The sequence below is a fragment of the Chelonia mydas genome, chromosome 5, assembly GCF_015237465.2.
Source record: "Chelonia mydas isolate rCheMyd1 chromosome 5, rCheMyd1.pri.v2, whole genome shotgun sequence".
NCBI lineage: Eukaryota > Metazoa > Chordata > Testudines > Cheloniidae > Chelonia > Chelonia mydas.
Window position 1 is genome coordinate 123,371,489 of NC_051245.2, and position 22,669 is coordinate 123,394,157.

At 43.7% G+C, this 22,669-nt stretch overlaps 1 protein-coding gene across 1 annotated transcript in view; it reads right to left on the reverse strand.

The window, feature by feature from the left end:
* LOC114020978 (cysteine-rich protein 1) overlaps positions 1 to 22,669 on the reverse strand; it is a 54,626-nt gene that overhangs the window by 11,955 nt on the left and 20,002 nt on the right. Inside the window, exon 2 of the mRNA XM_027828596.3 lies at positions 12,359 to 12,453. Within this exon, the coding sequence (XP_027684397.1) occupies positions 12,359 to 12,453 (95 nt within the window). The remainder of the gene's footprint in view (positions 1 to 12,358; positions 12,454 to 22,669) is intronic.

Genomic DNA, 22,669 nt, shown 5'->3' on the forward strand with positions numbered 1-22,669 from the left:
CATAAAGGCTCACACAAATTACACTTTAACAGGTAGGAGGGATATATTATAATTCACTTAAACAGATACTGTCAGGTTTAAAATCCTTGTTAAAGAAAACCCAAAGACTGTTCGTGTGTTACCAATGTTTCTTTGTTATTCAAATGGAAAGAATGTTTTCACCACAGGTGCCAGCTTCCTCCTTGTCTCAGGGGTGCTCAACCCCTGTGCCACCCCAGACCCCACCCACACCCCACCCCTTCCCCCAAGCCCACACCTCTGCTCTTCCTCTTCCTGCCTCTGCTCTGCCCCCGCTCTGCCTCTTCCTACCCAGTGCTGCCCCCGCCCCTGAGCATGCCCCATCCCCACTCCTCTCCCTCCTCTCCAGCGCCTCCTCCACGGCATGGAACAGCTGATCATGGTGGCCAGAAGGCACTGGGAGGGAGGGGGAGGAGTTGATCAGCAGGGCCACTGGCAGGCAGGAGGTTCTGTGTGGGGAGGAGGAGGAGCTGACTGCCAGTGGATGCTAACCACCCACTAAATTTTTCAGTGGGTGCTCCAGGACTTACGATTTTCACCATGAATCTCTTTATTTACATTTCTGTATAACCTGTGAAACTAGACTCTAGAGAGAGACAAGGTGGATGAGGTAATATCTTTTGTTGGTGAGAGAGACAAGCTTTTGAGCTCCACACAGAGCTCCTCTTCAGGTCTGGGAAAGGTACGCAGCGTGTCACAGCTAAACACAAGGGAGAACAGATAGTTAAGCATAAGGAGTTAACACATATTGCGAGAAACAATTCTAAATGAAGTGGGCAATTGCTGCAGTCATAGGAATAATATGCCAACCTCTTCGTGGGCCACCTGGAGGAAGAATTTCTAGAAAAATGCTGCATGAAATCAATGATACACCTGAGATACATCAATGATTATATTCGCCGTCTCCACAAATGACCAAATCTCCCTCCTAGAGTGCCCCCCCAACTTCAACAACCACCAGCCATCCATCAAACTCTCTCAAGAACATTCCCACACCCGCCTCACCTTCCTGAAAAACACGATCAGCTTCAACAATGGAGCCCTAGAACCAGATATAAGGAAATCCACAAATCATCACACTTACCTCCACAAGTTCAGCATCGACCCCAGTTACACCAAGAAATTTGTTATCTCTAGCCAGGCCCTGAGATACCATAGAATATGCTCCGAGGAGAATATTCGGGATACGCACCTTAACACACCTAAAACTGCTTTCACCAATAAAGGACTCTTCACCAGAGAAGTAGATTGCATCATGGAATGGGCCACCCTAATTCCCTGAGATAATCTGCTTCAATACAGAACAAAAAAACACCCCACTGACCCCAAACCCCTAAGTGTCACATACTAACCCACACTGGAATCCATGCATGGTATCATCAAACCATTACAACCCATACTTGATGGGGACCACATCCTGAAAGAAATCTTTCCCGTCTTCCATCTTCTGGCCTTCCAACCCCCAGCTCCCAAACTTGCCAAACTCCTCATCAGAAGCAAACTCCACACAGACCAGGATACACCAACTGGAAGTGGCACCAGACCCTGCCAGAACAACAGATTCAAAACCTGAAGCCATATCTCCACTGCTATGATGATCAGTAACCCCTACAATACACCCTTCAAGAACCATGGGTCCTACACATGCCTGTCACAAACATGGTGTACCTCATCCAGTGCATCAAATGTCCCAACAACCATTATGTGGATGAAATCAGACAATCACTATGCTTTCAAATGAACTCACACAGCAAAATTGTAAAAGACAAAACCATCCAATCACCCATGGGTGAACACTTTTCACAAAGTGATCACTTTATATCTGACCTCTCAGTCTTTGTCCTCAAAGGAAACCTGCATAACACCTTTAAATGATGAGCATAGGACTTACTGCGGTACAACTAAGTCATTCAGGGGTGTGAAAAATCCTCACTCCTGACTAACATAGTTATAACAACCCTAACCCCCCTGTATAGACAGTGCTATGTCGGTGGGAGAGCTTCTTCCACCGACATAGCTCCCTCCTCTCACAGAGGTGGAGTTATTAAGAGCTCTCTCCCATCAGCTTAGAGAGTCTTCATCAGATGTGCTACAGGGATGCAGCTGCATTGGTGCAGCTGTGCAAATATACCTTTCTAGTGTAGACCTGCCCGAACTCTCCCTTGTCCTATGACTGCGGATGTGTTAATTTCCTATTCGATTTTGAATGGTTTCTTGCAACAGGTGTTAACTCCTTATGCTTAACAAATTGTTCCACCTTTTATTGAGCTGTGACACTCTGATTACCCTTCCCAGACCTGAAGAAGAGCTCAAAAAGCTTGTCTCTCTCACCAACAGAAGTTATTCCAGTAAAAGATGTTACCTCATCCGCCTTGTCTCTCTGATATCCTGGGACCAACATGACGATAACAACACTGCAAATTAGATCCTAGTCCGTTTCCCTTGCTTTATTGCACTTCTCTTAGGTGCATGACGCTTCAGTGTTTGGGTTGCAAACAGTACATGGGAAATTTTTAAATGCAAAAAATGTGTTGCGTTGAGTGGTTTTTTAAAAAAAAATATTTAATGAGAACAAGTAGACAATGTTTTTTTATAATTTTCAATCAGAATCTAACTGTTGGGCCTAAACTTTCTGCTAATAGAAGATTATTTCAGTTTATGAATTAGACGTATGGAGTTAGTCCTTGCTAACTACTCCACTCTGTAGGAGAGACACTTCTCATTTCCTTTTATTAGAGATTTTTCAGTTTGCTTCCCTGTCTCCCAAAAACTGCACTGAGGCCAAAGCATTTCAGTGCGGGCTGAAGGCATGTATTATTCCTCCCCCAAATGTTCCTGTTAATGGTATTTAAGTGCTGGCATTGATATGGGTGTACTCAGACAGAGTAAAACACAGAGCTGCTACAGGTGAGTTCGGGGTGAAAGCAGATAAACTGACTGAAGGGCTGGGAAGGGGAGCGGCATAGAGGGAACTCAGCAAGAGGGTTGTTTTTGTTATGGTCTGTCTTTAAAAAAAAAAACACAAGCAAAGTTTAAAATAAAAGCGGCAAAGAGTCCTGTGGCACCTTATAGACTAACAGACGTATTGGAGCATGAGCTTTCGTGGGTGCATCCGACGAAGTGGATATTGACCCACGAAAGCTCATGCTCCAGTACGTCTGTTAGTCTACAAGGTGCCCACAGGACTCTTTGCCGCTTTTACAGATCCAGACTAACACTGCTACCTCTCTGATATTTAAAATAAAGTATCATGAGCATTGCTTTGTGCCATAGATCTCTTTTAGCTTCTCATTTCAGCTCAATATTAGCTGATTGCAGTGGACAGATCTGATGATAGTGCAAGTACCTGCCATCCCGACCTCTGGCAAGCCAGCCCACCTCTAACTTTCCTTTATCAGTGTGGCTCTCTACTTTGGGAGACGGAAAAATATCCCAAACCCCAGAGGAATTAAAGTTGTTGGGACCTTATCTAAAGTGATCGAAGTGGATGGAAAGACTGACTTTGAATCGATCCCTGACTCAAGGCAAAATCCTATTTGTCTCACTTATCCTGTGTGTAATCCCATTGACTGCAATGGGACAATTGCCATCGGCAAGACGTGGAGCATTAGACCTTGAGAATTCAGCGTTCGGTTCCTGTGTCAACATCTTCCTGAGATCCAGCTATCTTTGAGCTGCCCATGTACCCCAGAATTTAATTCCCCACCTCCCATCATTTCCACTTCAATCATGTCAAGGGTACACTTTGGTAATCACCCACCCACATGCAGAACTCCCAAGCGTCAACGGTTGTGCACATTGTCTCCTTTGGTTATTCTTATTTGTAAAACAGGAGCACCCGTGGACATGAGCTGAAATCACAGCCCTGTAGCGATAGGAGCTGTACACATGCTCAGTCCCTGCCCAAAAACGCTTATGTTCTAAACAGGCCAGGCAGACAAAGGAAGTACAGTATCCGCACCCCCATTTTAGAGGTGGGGAGCTCAGGCCCAGGGAGATTGACTGACTCACCTGAGATCACACAAGAGATCTCCAGTAGAACTGGAATTGTTCTATCCTGGGGTACATAAACTCCAGGCTGAAATCTAGGCTGTTAACTAGCACGGGGTATAGGTTATTACTGAGATATAGCAACACAGGGATGGGCCTGCATAGTGGCGGTACAGCAAACCTGCATTCTGATTGGCTGAGCCAACTCCACTCCTGTAAAACGATAGATAGACATATACTCATAAGAAAAGGATAAGGATTGCCCTCCAACCAGCTGGTCACAGTATGTGTCTCAGCAGCCCATGGAAATGGAACCCAGAGCAGAGAGGGCAAGTCCTGCTTAAAGTGGGTTGAGGAATAATGTGTGCGCTCGATTCAAACAAGCAGCATCTAGAGCTTTGTGAGCCATGGCATCTGGATGTGGACAGTGTGCTTTTAAGACCTGGACCATTTTGCATGGAGTTCAAAAGCAGGCTGGCCAGCTGGAAGCAGCTGCAGCTGGAGTTGGTTGGAGACTGCACCTAGGAATGAGTTAGGGTTGGATGGAGCTTGTAAATAATGGACCTTCTCATTGGGCTGACGTGATCCATTTTCTCATTATGTGCTTCTTATCCGGTTAAAGTCACAGGGCCAGAGCCTCAGCTGGTGCAAGCTGCTGTAGCTCTATTGAAGTCACTGGTGCTACACTGATGTACGGGAGCCAAGGATCTGATTCTAGCCCCTTGTGGTTCGCTTGAATGGCATGCTTGGCTTGTTGGATTTGAGGAGACATAGCAGGCCAGTATTTTTGTTCTGTGTTTGTACAGTGCCTTGCACATTGGGGTCCCAATCCATGGCTGGGGCCTAGATGCTACCGCAGCATGGATAATTAATAATAGTATAATATTGTGGGTTGGGTTATACCTCATTTAACCTGTTGGGTGTGGCTGCCACCCCTCATTTCAGATATTTGTAAGAGACAGTTAAGCAGCTCCTGCCTAAAACAAAGGTATATGCAAGTCTGCCCAGGAATTAGAACTGTGTGGGCTGAGGGCTTTGCTGAGCATTGTTTGTGGGTGAGGATATGTGTGGGAGGGGAGAATTGGGAGAGAGAAAGACAGCACCACAGAAACAGAAGGAGCAGGAAGACAGTAAGAGAAGGCTGGTAATGTGGTTCTGAGAGAGAGCTAATAGAAAGCTTTTTAGGCAGAGTGTTGGCTGGAAAGGAAGGCTTGGAACAGCAAGCAAGGAAACTGGCTCCTGCTATTTGATTCCTGCTGTGTTCAGGCAAACAGGACTTTACACGTAATCTTTTTAAATAAACATGATTGCATCAAAGACAATATCTAGCTCTGTCACCAGTTTCTCCCCCTAACTGGAACAACCCGTGACACCCTGTATTTAGCTAATCGCTCAGGTCAAAGGGAATAACAGGAACAAAACCCAGCTGGGGGGGGTTAATTTAAACATCACTACCTAGTATTTCCCTTCGGTTCCTGACAGTGAACTGAAATTAAAACGAGTGGCTGGATTTTCTTCTGTTCACCCCATATTGACACTTAGCAAATATGGAGAAAGGAAACACCCAGTGTGTCAGGAAACTTCCTTAGCAAACAAATCCCAAGAGCCTGGGTGGTCTTTATGACCAGTGCTGCTGAGATTTCCCACCTTTAGGAGCATTAGGTCTTGTCATGAGCTCAAAGGATACTGTACAATATTACTGCCTGGCATTTTCCATTCTTCCTATGCTGTGTGGGGGGCTTTGGGGGCACTCAGAGTATGTCACCGACCAGACATTTTGAAGCTCGCTCATTATCTATTGCTGAAAAACCCCTCTAATTCCCCCCCACACACACACACACACTTGTGAACTCCAAGACTCGCCTTTTCCCAGCGCTTTAATTAACTAGTGATAAATAACACCACTGCCGCTAACGTTGCACTACAGCCAGGTGACTAAATGGCTGGGTCTGAAAAAACTCAACTTCTGCTTTTAAGCAAATTCATACTGTATTAGAGGGAGTAAGGGGAATGCGGGTTACATGATGAAATCAACTGAGCCAGAGGCCAACATTTGCCAGGAAATAGCGACTGTCAGGATAAGCAGTCACTTTAAATCAATCCACTAGTAAAAGGAGCTTCCCACAGACGCTGTGGGGATGGGATGCGCATATTCAGGGAAGCAGCTTCACTTCCAGAATAGGTGGGTGTCTGCTATTTCTGGTCTAATCCTAGCTATGAGGATAGCGAGTTAAACAGCCAGTCTCTCCCTCTGGAGACCTGGATTCAAAGCTGATTTACAGCAGATCCCTGAGTCAGAGCTTTCGGAAATGAAAAGGGACTTTCTCAGATTGCCTAATTAAAGCCCCTGCTTCCAGGTTAGAGATGTCTAGTGACTGTGCCATAGCAAGCTACCTTATTCGACACTTCGTTTCGCTGGCTGACTGACTTTAACATCAGTTACTTCTGCTATCTCCCTTTCTCCTTTTAACTTCAGCACCTTGCTCCTTAGTTTAATCCCAGTGTCCCCTAAGAATAGTTACTTGTGCTCTTCTGTATTGAGCCGCCCTTAGGAATGTGCCGGTACCTTGCTGCCTTTTCGAGTATCATAGAATCATAGAATATCAGGGTTGGAAGGGACCTCAGGAGGTCATCTAGTCCAACCCCCTACTCAAAGCAGGACCAATCCCCAGCTAAATCATCCCAGCCAGGGCTTTGTCAAGCCTGACCTTAAAAATATCTAGGGAAGGAGATTCCACCACCTCCCTAGGTAACGCATTCCAGTGTTTCACCACCCTCCTAGTGAAAAAGTTTTTCCTAATATCCAACCTAAACCTCCCACACTGCAACTTGAGACCATTACTCCTTGTTCTGTCATCTGCTACCACTGAGAACAGTCTAGATCCATCCTCTTTGGAACCCCCTTTCAGGTAGTTGAAAGCAACTATCAAATCCCTCCTCATTCTTCTCTTCCGCAGACTAAACAATCCCAGTTCCCTCAGCCTCTCCTCATAAGTCATGCGTTCCAGTCCCCTAATCATTTTTGTTGCCCTTCGCTGGACTCTTTCCAATTTTTCCACATCCTTGTAGTGTGGGGCCCAAAACTGGACACAGTACTCCAGATGAGGCCTCACCAATGTCGAATAGAGGGGAACGATCACGTCCCTCGATCTGCTGGCAATGCCCCTACCTATACATCCCAAAATGCCATTGGCCTTCTTGGCAACAAGGGTACACTGTTGACTCATATCCAGCTTCTTGTCCACTGTAACCCCTAGGTCCTTTTCTGCAGAACTGCTGCCGAGCCATTCGGTCCCTAGTCTGTAGCGGTGCATGGGATTCTTCCGTCCTAAGTGCAGGACTCCGCACTTGTCCTTGTTGAACCTCATCAGATTTCTTTTGGCCCAATCCTCTAATTTGTCTAGGGCGCTGTGTATTCTATCCCTACCCTCCAGCGTATCTACCTCTCCTCCCAGTTTAGTGTCATCTGCAAACTTGCTGAGGGTGCAATCCACACCATCCTCCAGATCATTTATGAAGATATTGAACAAAACCGGCCCCAGGACCTACCCTTGGGGCACTCCACTTGATACGGGCTGCCAACTAGACATGGAGCCATTGATCACTACCCGCTGAGCCCGACAATCTAGCCAACTTTCTAGCCACCTTATGGTCCATTCATCCAGCCCATATTTCTTTAACTTGCTGGCAAGAATACTGTGGGAGACCGTGTCAAAAGCTTTGCTAAAGTCAAGGAACAACACGTCCACCGCTTTCCCCTCATCCACAGAGCCAGTTATCTCGTCATAGAAGGCAATTAGATTAGTCAGGCATGACTTGCCCTTGGTGAATCCAGGCTGACTGTTCCTGATCACTTTCCTCTCCTCTAAGTGCTTCAGAATTGATTCCTTGAGGACCTGCTGCATGATTTTTCCAGGGACTGAAGTGAGGCTGACTGGCATGTAGTTCCCAGGATCCTCCTTCTTCCCTTTTTTAAAGATGGGCATTACATTAGCCTTTTTTCAGTCATCCGGGACTTCCCCTGATCGCCATGAGTATTCAAAGATAATGGCCAATGGCTCTGCAATCACATCCGCCAACTCCTTTAGCACTCTTAGATGCAGCGCGTCCGGCCCCATGGACACGTGCACGTCCAACTTTTCTAAATAGTCCCGAACCAATTCTTTCTCCACAGAGGGCTGGTCACCTCCTCCGCATGCTGTGCTGCCCAGTGCAGTAGTCTGGGAGCTGACCTTGTTCGTGAAGACAGAGGCAAAACAAGCATTGAGTACATTAGCTTTTTCCACATCCTCTGTCACTAGGTTGCCTCCCTCATTCAGTAAGGGGCCCACACTTTCCTTGACTTTCTTCTTGTTGCTAACATACCAGAAGAAATCCTTCTTGTTACTCTTAACATCTCTTGCTAGCTGCAACTCCAGGTGTGATTTGGCCTTCCTGATTTCACTCCTGCATGCCCAAGCAATATTTTTATACTCTTCTCTGGTCATTTGTCCAATCTTCCACTTCTTGTAACCTTCTTTTTTGTGTTTAAGATCAGCTAGGATTTCACTGTGAAGCCAAGCTGGTCACCTGCCATATTTACTATTCTTTCTACACATCGGGATGGTTTGTCCCTGTAACCTCAATAAGGATTCTTTAAAATACAGCCAGTTCTCCTGGACTCCTTTCCCCCTCATGTTATTCTCCCAGGGGATCCTGCCCCTCAGTTCCCTGAGGGGGTCAAAGTCTGCTTTTCTGAAGCCCAGGGTCCATATTCTGCTGCTCTCCTTTCTTCCTTGTGTCAGGATCCTGAACTCAACCATCTCATGGTCACTGCCTCCCAGGTTCCCATCCACTTTTGTTTCCCCTACTAATTCTTCCCGGTTTGTGAGCAGCAGGTCAAAAAGAGCTCTGCCCCTAGTTGGTTCCTCCAGCACTTGCACGAGGAAATTGTCCCCTACACTTTCCAAAAACTTCCTGGATTGTCTGTGCACTGCTGTATTGCTCTCCCAGCAGATAGCAGGGTGATTGAGGTCTCCCATGAGAACCAGGGCCTGCGATCTAGTAACTTCCGTGAGTTGCCAGAAGAAAGCCTCGTCCACCTCATCCCCCTGGTCCGGTGATCTATAGCAGACTCCCACCATGACATCACCCTTGTTGCTCATACTTTTAAACTTAATCCAGAGACACTCAGGTTTTTCTGCAGTTTCATACTTGAGCTCTGAGCAGTCACACTGCTCCCTTACATACAGTGCAACTCCCCCACCTTTTCTGCCCTGCCTGTCCTTCCTGAACAGTTTATATCCATCCATGACAGTACTCCAGTCATGTGAGTTATCCCACCAAGTCTCTGTTACTCCAATCACATCATAATTCCTTGACTGTGCCAGGACTTCCAGTTCTCCCTGCTTGTTTCCCAGGCTTCTTGCATTTGTGTATAGGCACTTGAGATAACTCGCTGATCGTCCCTCTTTCTCAGTATCAGACAGGAGCCCTGCCCTCTTGCACGCTCCTGCTCGTGCTTCCTCCCAGTATCCCACTTCCCCACTTACTTCAGGGCTTTGGTCTCCTTCCCCCGGTGAACCTAGTTTAAAGCCCTCCTCACTAGGTTAGCCAGCCTGCTTGTGAAGATGCTCTTCCCTCTCTTCGTTAGGTGGAGCCCGTCTCTGCCTAGCACTCCTCCTTCTTGGAACACCATCCCATGGTCAAAGAATCCAAAGCCTTCTCTCCGACACCACCTGCGTAGCCATTCGTTGACTTCCATGATTCCACGAGTAGTTTTTAGGTTAAACAAACCAGTTCCTTCCATCTCTCCTAGTAGAGACTCAAGACTCATTTTCGTTGCTCTTCTTTGAACCCTCTCTTTTTTGGTATCTTTTTTGAAGCTCGGACAGAACTACACAGAGAGAATTCCAGATGAAAAGAAGATAGGTAACTTATCCTTAGAGCTGGTCAAAAGTCAGAATTTCCCTCCATGGCAAATTCCAACATTTTGACATTTCCTTTCATTGAGAAATGTTCACATTTCCCGTGAAACAATTTTTTTTGTGGGGGGGGAACTTGTTTGGGGCCAATCAAACATTTTGTTTCAATAAAATCTAATCCACAAGGGGTCCAGGACCATGGCCCGAGGCTCTTAGGCTGATTTTGACATTTTAAAAAGTGCATAATATACAGGTGCCAGAACAGCTGAGTGAGGAGTAGGTCTGGGCTCAGCCAATTGTTACTGTCCTCGAGAAGGGGGAAATCAGGCTGGGGATTGTTCTTCATTAGGCTGTTTTAGGGGAGGGGTGACGTACATATCACCTTAGACACAAAAAGTTCACATGAGACAGACACAGAACAGGCTTCCACCAGCTTCCCACTTCTGCCTAGTCAGCAAGCAGAATTTGGCTCTGATCACATGTTAAGGGGAATGCGCTGGCTGAGCTGCCCAGGTTACTGTGTGTTAGCAACAACATCGGTCCTAGTGCCTTCCCCTTACCCAGATCATCACCACAGCCCTTTGGGCAAGAACCTGAAAGATCTCTTGGCCTTTCTGATTCATGAGCTTGCAGAAAGCGAGGAAGGGCTGTGCCGTTTGTAGCACAAAGCCAGGCAGGTCTGCAGCAGCATGCACCGCCATCTTCATTTGTCTCAGTGATTGGAGATTTGAAGAGTGTGGCAGTAGGGCTGATTCTGATTTTAGAGAAGAGGAGCATATGGGTGGGCATGTTGCAGAATCAGAAATTCATGCAGATACATGACAGCTCTTGGGTGTCTTGTATAAATCAGATCCTGTATGCAGAATCTGTCACGGGGCAGTACTGCAGGCAAATAAAGAGCAGCTCTCTCTGGCTACCCTGAGATACCATCCACCGCGAATGCGGGCAGGTGCATGCAGGCACGGGCAGGCTCTGCTGCATGCCCACAGAGACTCACTCCTACACACCCCTGCCTGCACTGGGACTTGGAAGCAGGGACACATTAAGGCATAGGCAGCCTGGGGTTCCAGCTCCTGGAATCATGTGATGACATCTGAATCCTAGTATTAATTTAAAAATTGTTTCTAGCCCTGATGGATAGTAAGAAGAGCTTGAAACTGTGGCCTGAGACTGCAGAGAGCCTAAGACAATTGCTCTGAGAGAGGGAACTGCCCCGGTAATCTCAAAGGATTATTTATTTTGAAATCCACTGCTCTTGGGACCCCTGCTGATTCCCCTCTACTCGAGGAGTGGTGGTATCTTTGAAAATACAGCCCCAGCTGTCTAAATCCCTTTTGAAAGAGGGACTTAGGCTCTGAAATCATTTAGTGGCTAGCTCCACTTGGCCAGCCAACCAGTTACACAAAGCTCCTTTCCATTTCTCCCCACCTCCCGCATTTGAGGAACACCTCAACCCTCTCCAAAAACCCATCCCATCGATTTTGCAGCATCCCTAAAGGGTCATTGACTTTGGGTTAGACTAGGAAAATCTTCCCAAGAGTTCACTCCCTGATGCTCTGGGCAGTCTTCAAAAGCAGGGCTCTCAGCTCTATTGCTTGAGGTACGTCAAACCACAGCTGTGCCGTGCTCCCCTCCCCCGGTGGTACTCAGAGGCTGCCCCTTCAGATCCGAGTCTGTGTAGACCTGGGCAGGAAATGGTTTTCCCATCCCAGGAAAATTTTCACCTCCTGAATTGTGATGAAAATCGTGATCTCAAATTTTCCCACCTGTCAAGCCCCCAATTTTTTTTTATAATTCGTCTCATTCAAAAACATTTCATTTAAAGTTTGATTTTTTAAAATTGTTGTTAGCATAAATTTCTAACCAAAAAGTGTTTCTGAACTGGAATTTTTCATTCTAAAAATGTCGACACGAGTCGTGTGGACAATTTCAAAATTTCTTTTCTCCAACCAATTTTTCGAGATGAGCAAGTCATCGAAACTGGCCCTTGCCTGTGAATGGTTTTGGGTTGGACAAATTGGTATTTTCTGATGAAAAAACATTTCGCTGAAAAATTCCTGCCAGGCTCTACTAGTGTGTACGGTACCATGTGCAACCTGTACTCTATCTCAACACACTCACCCCCGTCCACCTCCCCACACCGGCGTATGACAGACACACGATAGTTTGTCTTTATCGCTGTGGCAAGCTGGATATTTTTAGTAAATGGTGATGCTACCCTGGTGCCGTAATAGTTCTAATCTGTCTGCTGTTCTCAGTGCATGTCCACTTTCTACCAGCCTTTATCTCCCCAGCTATCACACTGAAAAAACTTCTAAGCGGATTGCATGCAGCCTTCATTGCATCCCAGTGCGAACCAGCCCTTTGAAATGGGATCAGGAGACGGATTATTGTGGTCATGCAGTAACTCATTGAGGCAGGCAGATAAGAGACAGTTCGTTTCCTACCTCTGCGTGCTGGCCGGGGCTGAGCTGCCGTTTGCACTGGTAACACTTCAGACAAAGGGGATGATAGTCTTTGCCTAGAGAACGCTTCCTCTCAGCTGTTAAGAGAAGAAAAAGGTATGAGTAATTATACTCCAAGCACCTCATTAATAGTGGAACATATGTGAAATGGGTCTTTGATCCGTGGAATTACTTGCCAAGGAAGAGGGAAGAGTGAGACTCTTTTCCTCAAATCAAAGCCATGGTAGAATCTTTAATACAGGGACAATTTGGCTTTTTCCTGTGAGTTGGTTTCAACAGCACTGCTGTGGCTCTGTCTTTTTGAAGTTTACTCTTTCTAAACTTTACACACTGGAAATTTCACACCTAACCAGGACAGAAATTGCCTTTCTTCTTCGCTTCAATCAAATGTAGGGTTTGGGAGGGGTTTTTTTTTTTTTTTCATCTTTGGCAGGATTTCTGTCCCAGGTCACACATTGTTTAGTGTAGATGCTTTCTTGGTTTGTGTTTGAGCTGAGAATAAAAAGGCACGCAGGGAGACACATAATGCAGTCAGCTTGGGTACCTAGTTGTCTTATTATTATTTAGAATTTTACTCTGAGGCAATTATGTATTTTGATCTTGTGTCATAAAATTGCTAAAGGGAGAGAGCAGTACTTATTAAGTCCCCATGCAGAATATGATCAAACACAGAGATAACACCTGACAGCTCAGGATCAGGCTGAATGCATGGCTTGATGCAAACATTCTTGTGGGAGTGGATCAAGAAAATCAGGACAACCCTATAGCCACATATTGCATTTCAGGAAACATACAAATGTGTTTTATTTATCTTCCCTGTGGAGCTGTCAGACAATTATTGGGCATTTATTTCCCTGGTATATTTTCCCTGTAGAGGGGCTTTGATCCTGGTACATTATAGTCATCTGTATAAGGCCACAAGGAACGCCAGCCAATAGTAATAATAAATATCTCACATTTGGAAGGCACCTTTTTATCCCTACGGATCTCACTGGGCTACGTAAACTGTGTTTCTCCCCATTTCTGAAATTCTCCCCACTCCATTAATTTAGCCAGCTCTGGGGAGGAATATAGTGTCTGTTTAACAGCACACACCAACCTTACACAATGGTTACAGGAAGAAGACTGAAACGGCAGTGGGAAGTTAGATGGGCAGAATATTTGAGTTGGATTTAAATCGGGACACCAGGGTTAACATCTCTACCCCTGTGAAAAGGGCAATAGGAGCTTTACTCATCACAAGCACTGAGGGTTTCCATTTAAGAGATGGTTTCTCGGTTTCTCTAGCAACACAGTGGGGAGCTAGTTCAGTACTGATCCAGTGCCCGATTTTGCACTTGACAGCACTTTCTGCATAGTCAGTTTCCCCTGGTGTGTACTGTATGTGTGTGTTTCGCACCCCAAGAGGGGGAATGTGATTCTAAACCCACAAACGTTAGCAGGGAATTTGGGGGCAAGACTTAGAACAACTTGTACATCTTTTTTTTAAAAAATGGCTGGATTTCAAGTTCCTGGTGTCCCTTTAATGTCACAGGATAGATTCTGTCCTCTCTTACAGAGTGATACTAGTGACTCCTGTGAAGTCCAGGAGGAAAATTGCAGCTTTGGATCCAAATTCCCTTTAACTCTGGAAAAGGTTGGACTCTGCTCCAAACCCCATGGCTCAGGCATGTTGGGCCGAAGCTGGAATCTGGATGGGACCAGAGCGGTAGCTTGAATTTGGTGAAATGTGGTTCTAGATATGAACCTGGCGACATGGGCCCATATCCAGCCAAAACCTGGAATAACTCTATTCCAGGGCCGCTGAATGCTGGCTAGGGAGCTTTATGGACCAACACAGAGGGGCAGAATTTCTGCGGAGCAGTAAGAATGCCCCAGCACATCCCCATTCCTCCGGCATGCCCCTGCTCAACCCTGGATCACCCCATGCAGCAGGGCTCCTGCGGAGGCCACACAGTGCTGGTAATGATGAACTGGGCCCCTAGCGTTTAACTGATCCAAGTAGGGCTTGGAATTATTCAAACTCTCACAAGTGCAGGTGCTAACCTGGAGGCCTGACTGAGGCCAGGATGAAGTTTGGCACCAGTCATTTAAGAGTGTAACCTGAAACAGGGCTGCAGCCAGATGACAACAGAGGCCATGAGTGGTGCCCAGTCATTACATTGATCCCATTGGCAGCCCCTTAAAGCTCCTTCCTAGATGGTGCTAAATTAAGCCTGGATGGGTTACATGTAATCCCTGCTTTTTCTAGCCTGACCAGTTTTTATTTCTGATTCCCATTGGGTTGGTGCACTGGGAGGGGAGAAGGAACAATCTTCACGCAAACAGTCTCCTTGCACGTTGCTCTTCTCCACTGGTCACATGTCAAATTGGTCACATTGGTGATGTGTCCACTCAACAGGATTAGTGCAGATCAGGGCTTAGCAAGAGGGCCCCTGCCTGTCTCTTTCTCACTTCAATCCCTGGGCAATCCCCAGGTGAGTTCCACCAGCACAGTTTATTTCAGTCATTCTGGCTCTCGCGTCTCCTGAGCACTGGCATTGGAGGTGGCTGTGACGGGCGCAGAAACCCGCCCCTTCCAATATGGGAAGGGCGGTATTCCTAACCCTGCAGATTTGCCCATGACAACCACATGGGCAGTAGCAGGTATATCAGTTCTGACGCACTTCTGATTTCCCTTGTAGTAATATCCCACGGTCACCTTCGTAATACCGTGCAGTTACCGTACCTCTAGTACCGTAATTAATATCATGGGTCCCAATCCCCACTTTAACTACTTCCTATTAAAGCAGAAGCTACAGGATTCATCAGGCTCAAATTGCGTGGTGCCTAAATTAGGAGCCACTGTTAAGAAAGTGCATTGTAAGTCATTGCAAGCCAACAAACGCGCTCCGCCAGCAGTGGCTATCTTTGGAGAGGGATGGACAGGGGCATACGTGTTTGAACTAGTGTACTACCAACAAAGGGAGGTGGTGTTGGCTAATGGATAGCATGCCGGACTGGGACTCGGCAGACCAGGCTTCTATTCCCGGTAACCTTTGACAAGTTGCATCATTCCTCTGTGCCTCAGTTTCCTCATCTGTATAATGGGGACAATGATACTGACCTCTTTTGTAAAGCGTTTTGAGATCTCCTGATGAAAAATGTTATAAAGACCTCGGTAGTAATAGTATTAATTAGCACAGACCTCTCTGCAAACAGGCAGATTCTGAGCAACCACTTCTAGCAAAGTACAAATGCACACATGACCTAGGGGGAATGGAAAGGATCCCCCTCCCCACTTCGTGTTGTGCTGGTTGAAGCAGCTTTCATAAATCAGATCGTACATCTCGGGTTGGTTGGTAGAAGAGATCCTAAAGCAGGATTTTTAGATGTATCCCAGAAGGGACGAGCAAGATGAGATGACCCTTCAGACTCCTCTTTATTTTAAACATTCATATTGTGGCTAATGCATGTCATCCCTTCAGCCGCTGAATCCCATTTACTGGACTGAATGCTCCATTTGCTGACTTTGCTGTCACATCGGACTTTTTCAGAACAGTGGAACAGAATCCTGTCACTTTGCAGCACAAGGACACGCTGCTGGAAGGCAAAGCCTTGCTTGACACAAACCCCAGGAGAAAAGAGGTGCATGCATTATGCCATAATAATATGCTCGACAAACCTCCACTGAGTCAAATGCCCTCAATTGTTGTCTCGCCAGCTATTGCCGGCCAAAGAAGTGGAAGAGTATTTGGCCAAATGTAAAATAAACAGATGTTTCTTGACAAAATATTTAAAAATTAATCAGTATTTCAGTGGGATGGCCATTAAAGCCAAGCTGTCATGGAAGTTAAGGGCTTCAAGAGTACAGACAAAACCTCCCCTGCACCTTTCTTTGGACTATGCAGTGGAATTTGAGCAGGTCTTTTCATGCCACGTTCCCGCACTTCCCCCACATAAAATGCATACGTTTTTGCCCCAAAGCAGCAGGAAAAATTCAAGCCTGCCTACCAAGATCCAATTAACTTCACAAGGGTGTCTCCTCCAGGGCAACCACTGAGATCTTCTGTCATGACACCAGGCAAAAGTGGTAAACCTCACCACGGCATTTTTTTAGGTTCCATTGTGCACAGCTATAATTATGCAATTGTCTGTGAGTGCTTGAAACTACGGATGCGAACTACAGAAGCGTAAGTTTTTACTACAGTGGATCAGGTCCAGGGTGGATAAAAATGTATTATTTTTTTAACAAATCAAAAAAATCCTATTTTTTTATTTAAATTGGATTTTTGAGGAAAAAAACTATCTAAAGATAGTTTTAATTAAGATGCATTATAGCCCAAAGATATCGCATCATGGAATAGGGATTATAAATTCTAATTCTATAGTATAAGACAATATATTCATGTAATGTTTAAGAAAAGTTTTGTAAATGAGTTCCAATAGTTCATGGATTAGGGGCCCAAATTTATGGGGTTCCAGGGGCTACTGTATAGATTGTTTAGGTTAATCTTTCTATCTACCAAATGAGATTCAGTGCTCAATCTAGAAGATACCATCAGAGATGCTTAGTTTTGCAGTTCTCAAACTGGATTTGTGTCTCCAGAGATAACATGCTTGTTAACAGCAAAAATGTTTTAAAATAAATAAATAATATATAGAGATGAGAAATAACAGACCTCAACCCTATTGTCCCTCGCAAATGTGTGTACACAGAGTCAATCCCTTATCTCTCTCTAAAAGTGCAGAGTTTCAAAAAGTTCAATGGATAGAAGATTGTTGGAGGCAGAATAGATCTGGACAAGGAGAAGAAGTTTGAAGATAAATTTGAGAAGGGAGGGACAGGCAGTAGAAACAAAAATGAAACTGTTTGAGCAGCATATTCCAGAAGTCTTGAGGTCTTTCTGAGTGTAGCCTTCATTGATTTGAGTTCTACCATACCATTCTCTCACTAGAAGGGAAAACCTATAATGGCAGCAGGCCGTAAAAGAGACCCAGTTTGGGAATATTTTAATGAAGTTCCTCTACCTGTGAGTAAGACAGGCATGCCCGCAAAATGCAAACAGTGCAACAAAGAAATGCAAGGCCTGGTTGCCCGAATGAAACAACATCTTGAGAAGTGTTCCTTCTCAAGAGGAAGCTGCGTTGAAGATGGTGAAAGGAACAGGTCTGAACATGCAGGCCCTTCAGGTTGGTAAACTTTTTTATTTCGTACTTCTTTCTTAAGGACTGCCTGTCTTCCTTCTGGACTATTCTTGAATTCTCATGTTTGAGCAAAAAATATAGTTGTTACTCTATGGTACTATCAATTTTAGATGCAGTCGTGATAAAAAATAAATAGCAGAAATAGGCAGATCTTCCTTGTACAATTTCACCTTTAAAGTAGTACTGGGTGTCAGTGAATGCAGTGAGTAATACTAAATGAGCAGTATGGTAATATAATTAAATAACTGCATTGACTTATTTTGTTTAGGGGAATCCATCCTCAACATACAGGATTCTGAAGACTATCCAGCTTCAAGATCACCATCATTTTCTATAGTTTCAGCGTTTTCTGCCAATGATAGTGTTTCAGTCACATCATCTATGTCACATAGCCACAGTATATCACCTGTAGCAAAAAGAAAAAAAAATCTCCATCATCCAGAAACAACCATAGATAAGTTTGTGATAAGAACCAGCAGATTACAAAAAGAGGTAATTGATGAAAAAATTGCCCGGTTGGTTTATGCAACAAACTCTCCTTTCTGTATGATTGAGAACCCACATTTTATTAACATGGTTCAGTCATTAAGACCAGGATACGGTCCACCCAACAGAGCAGATGTCACAGGCAAATTTCTGGATAAAGTGTATGAAAGAGAAATTGAACAGTGTGCAAAATGGAACAGTGTGCAATTTCTACAGGGTGCAATTGTTAACCTGAGTCTTGATGGGTGGAGCAATGTTCACAATGATCCTGTTGTATGTGCTTGTGTGACAACAGAAGAAGGGAATGTCTTCCTTACAGAAACAATTGATACACCAGGAAATGCACACACAGCAGAATACTTACAAGAAGTAGCAGTAAAAGCTATAACCAACTGAAAAAAATTTCAAATGTCTAGCATGCAGCTTGGTCACAGACAATGCTGCAAATATATCCAAGATGAGAAGAAATTATTTAGAAAGAGAGTGACGAGAGTCCCAAGCTAATAACATACGGTTGCAGTGCTCATTTGATGCACCTCCTAGACAAAGACTTCAGTGTTCCATAAATAAAGGCTAATGTTGTTGAAATTGCAAAATAGTTCCATAACAACCACTTTGCAGCAGCTGCTCTGAAAAAAGTGGGAGGAACCAAGCTAACTCTCCCACAAGACGTGCGATGGAACTCAGTAGTGGACTGTTTTGAGCTCTATATCAAGAACTCGCCTAATCTGATGACAGTTTGTGAACAAAATCCTGAACAAATAGATGGCCCTGTCACAGCCAAAGTTCTCAACATTGGACTTAAGAGAAATGTTGAACACATGCTGAGTACCCTGAAGCCTATTTCTGTAGCCTTGAACAAAATGCAGGGAAATAGCTGTTTTATTGCTGACGCTGCTGAAATATAGAAGGGACTGAGTGAGATCGTAAAAAGAGGAATATGCAATGACAGAGTTAAACTACAAGCACCATCTCCAGCTCATTTTCTTGCAAATATTCTCAGTACTTGGTACTAGGGTCAAACCTTAACTGTTGAAGAAGAGGAGTTGGCTATGACATGGACATCCAGCAATCATCCCTTCATAATGCCAACTATAATAAACTTTAGAGCTAAGGGTAAACCGTTCAAGAAATATGTTTGCTGATGATGTTTTAAAGAAAGTCACACCAGTGAACTGGTGGAAGTTACTTAAGCACTTGGATTCAGAGACTGTAGAAGTGATAAACTCACTTTTAACAACAGTAGCTTCTTCCGCCGATGTAGAAAGAACATTTTCTTCCTTTGGACTAATTCATTCCAAATTGAGAAATTGTTTGGGACCTGAAAAAGCAGGAAAGCTTGTTTTCCTTTTCCAGATTATGAACAAACAGGAAAATGAAGGTGAAGATGACTGAGTTAGCTGCAGAAGCCAATAGTTTAAGTTTCTCATGTTGACTTGGCTGACATCGTCAATTTAATTTTTGTTTTTAAAAAATATATATTTCATTTGACTATTTTAGTTAAAAACAATTTTAACAAAAACAAACTTGAATGTTTAACTAAATTCAAAAATTCATATGCTAGTTTTGTTAAAATATTATATGTTTGCTGTTGAAGAAAAAAATCCAGAATACATAATGTTGTTGTTGTTTTAGTTAAATAAAACAATTTAAATGTCTGTCTGGTGATGTTCTCCTCCTAATACAGCATGGCAAGAAAATCCTCCAAATATTAATGATTAGCCTGTTGAATTGGAGATAGTTCACCTCCCAGTGACTTCATAAATATCTGCTTCAATTACCTTTGGTAAATGAAATAACCAAACAATCCTTCATTTTCTGATATAGCTGTAAAACTAATCTGAAAAGTTTTCAAAATAAATCACTTTAAAAATGGATAGTGTGTACCTTCTAAAAATGAAACCTACATCTATCTCTGAGTTGTGAAGAATATGTATTAAGGTTATAACAACCAACAGTAATGCACTTTTATGTAGAAAACAATGATTAAATCGAGTCTTCCTGACTAGTGATTTAAATCATGATTTAAATCAATTTGATTTAAATCAAATCCATCCTGATCAGGTCATTGGTGGAATGGTGCACTGAGAGGAGGAATGGTCCTCTGGTTAACACACTAGCCGAGGAGTTGGTAGTCCTGTGTTCACTGCTCTGGCACAGACTTCCTGGGTAACCTTAGGCAAGTCACTTAGCCTCTGTGTGTTTTGTTTCCCCATGTGTAAAACTGGGATAATAACATTTCTTGCCCTTCCTGGGGTGTTGGGAAGATAACTACATTAAAGATTGTGAAGCGCTTTGAGATCCACTGATGAAAAGTACCATATAAGAGCTAGGTGTTATTACTGAGTCTAATAGAATGAGTGGGCAATATGTGATGCTTTAGAGAAAGGTGGAAAAAAAACCCAATTCAAGTGCATCTAGTCACTGGTGCAATTGTATAGGGGAATGTGGGGAAATTCCTTCCTTGGGGCCCCAATTCAGCCAGGTGCTTAAGCGCATCCCCAACTTCAATTGCATGACTTCAGTGGGCCTGCTCACATGCTTAAATACCTGTTTGAATTGGAGTCTGACAGCTGCCTGTAGCAAACACATTAAGCATACGATTCGATTAGCCAGATCATAACACAGCAAGCTATTAGACCAGGCTGAACAATGCTGAAATTTCAATTAAATATTTCACTGAAATTTTGATGAGGAAATAGGAAAAAATTCTCACTATATTTCCAGCCCATTTTTCAGCTGTCTCTATTTACTATAAATATTGCTGACCCTGAAATTATCCATCCCTTTTAAAAGCCCACGACTTATTTGACAGAGCTGAGTGACTGACACTAAATAATTTTGTCGCCTTTATTTCTGTGTACATATTTTCTGCGAACGGATCATGAAATGCTCCCAAATTTCTTCAGTAAATAATTTTCAGTCTGCAGATGGTTCGCAATAAACTATTCACCAGTGTTTTGGTTAGTTATGTAAGCGATGTGGCATTGTTTCCAGTCCCTGATTTGACAGCGCATTTAGCGAATAATACAATGTGAATGGGGAATTTTCATTGAATTTACTCTCTCAGTTTTGCTCTCAATGAGTGTTTGAGCAGCCAAGCTTCACATTCGATGTTCACAAGCATTCTCACTGGCTGAGCTCAAATGCACACATGTTAATGGAAAGGGAACATAAAAAGGTCATGAATACATGAAAGCCACATGTAATTTGGAATTCAAATAAGGATGCATTGCATCTTCCCCTATCTGCCCTCCTCCCAATATTTGCTTAGCTCTAGTGTTTGACTCCGTTATCCATTGCACTGTATAGTATTTGAGAGGAACAGTATCAGAATTTTACAGCTTAATGCACCTCCTGACAACTGTGAAATGTACTGCTTTGAGCTCTTCATTCCTCTGCAGTTTGAGTCACTTGCCATCTCCTCTGCTTAGAGCAATTTATGGGAGAGCCTAAATGTGGAAAAGCCAGTCAAAGCACAGAGCATGGGAAAGACTGACTATATAAGGCATTCAGAATCTGGTAGTTTGCTCTGTAGATGAAAACGGCCCATGAATGTAACTGGATAGAGAGTCGGGAACGATGTGACTATAATAACTTTCTTGTTTCACACTCCTCTATTAGAACCTTCTGGTCTCCTTTGATGTGCATAAAAAAGGGGAGGCCAAGTCTAATATCAAGAAATGGGATCGTCATGGGACAATGGTAAAAATGCCAGAAAGAGGGATTCTAGAAATGAACAAGGATCTCTATGAGAATAAGGAAACCAGAATTATCCCTAAAGCTTCCATGTTTCTCTGCTGCACTGTAGAAATTCTTCCCCATGCCTGCAATAGCTTCCTGCAACAGACTTAAAGAAACAGTACCTGTATCCTCACAGGAACCAAAATAATTACCAGGAAAATAGATTTGTCATAGAGTTACTATAGTCCACACATACCGTGGCTCATAATTGTACCTTGCATATGGCTTCTGAAGCTTAGCAGGACACCATGAAAATTAGGTCATTTCTCAGCCCTTTAAGAAGACAGATTATTATTTGCTGCTAATTGAGGCACATAATAAAAACCATCTTGAGAATCTGTATTTGCTTCCAGAGTTTTAAGTAGAGCTAGCTGGAAATGTTTTGTGGAACGATTTTTTTTTCTTTTTTTTTTGCCAAAAATGGCTTTTTGACCACATTTATTTATTTATTCATTTATTGTTTTGGTGGAAATTTTTTATTTTGGTTAAACATTTCAGGTGTTTCGATGAAAAACGAATCCAAAACCTGAACGTTTTTCAGCAAAATATTTCTGGTTTTGATTTGGATTTCAGTGAAGATTTTCCATTTTTCGGTTTGGAAAAATGGGTTTGACTGTTTGTTGCTTTTTGGTGTTGGTTTTTCATTAAAAACAATTGAAATGTTTTCATGGGAAATGGGTTGGGGGATGTGAGGGAGAATGGACATTTTCTCTACATTTTGTGCAAAAACTAAATGGCATTTTCCATCCAGATCAAGTTGTAACATTCTTCGGTGAGATTTGTTAACAGTGTCAGCTTCATGTTCTTAAACAGCCTAGTTTAAATGAGCTGTCAGTGAGTGCCCCTCACCCTCCATTTTCCAGAGACCAATCTCTT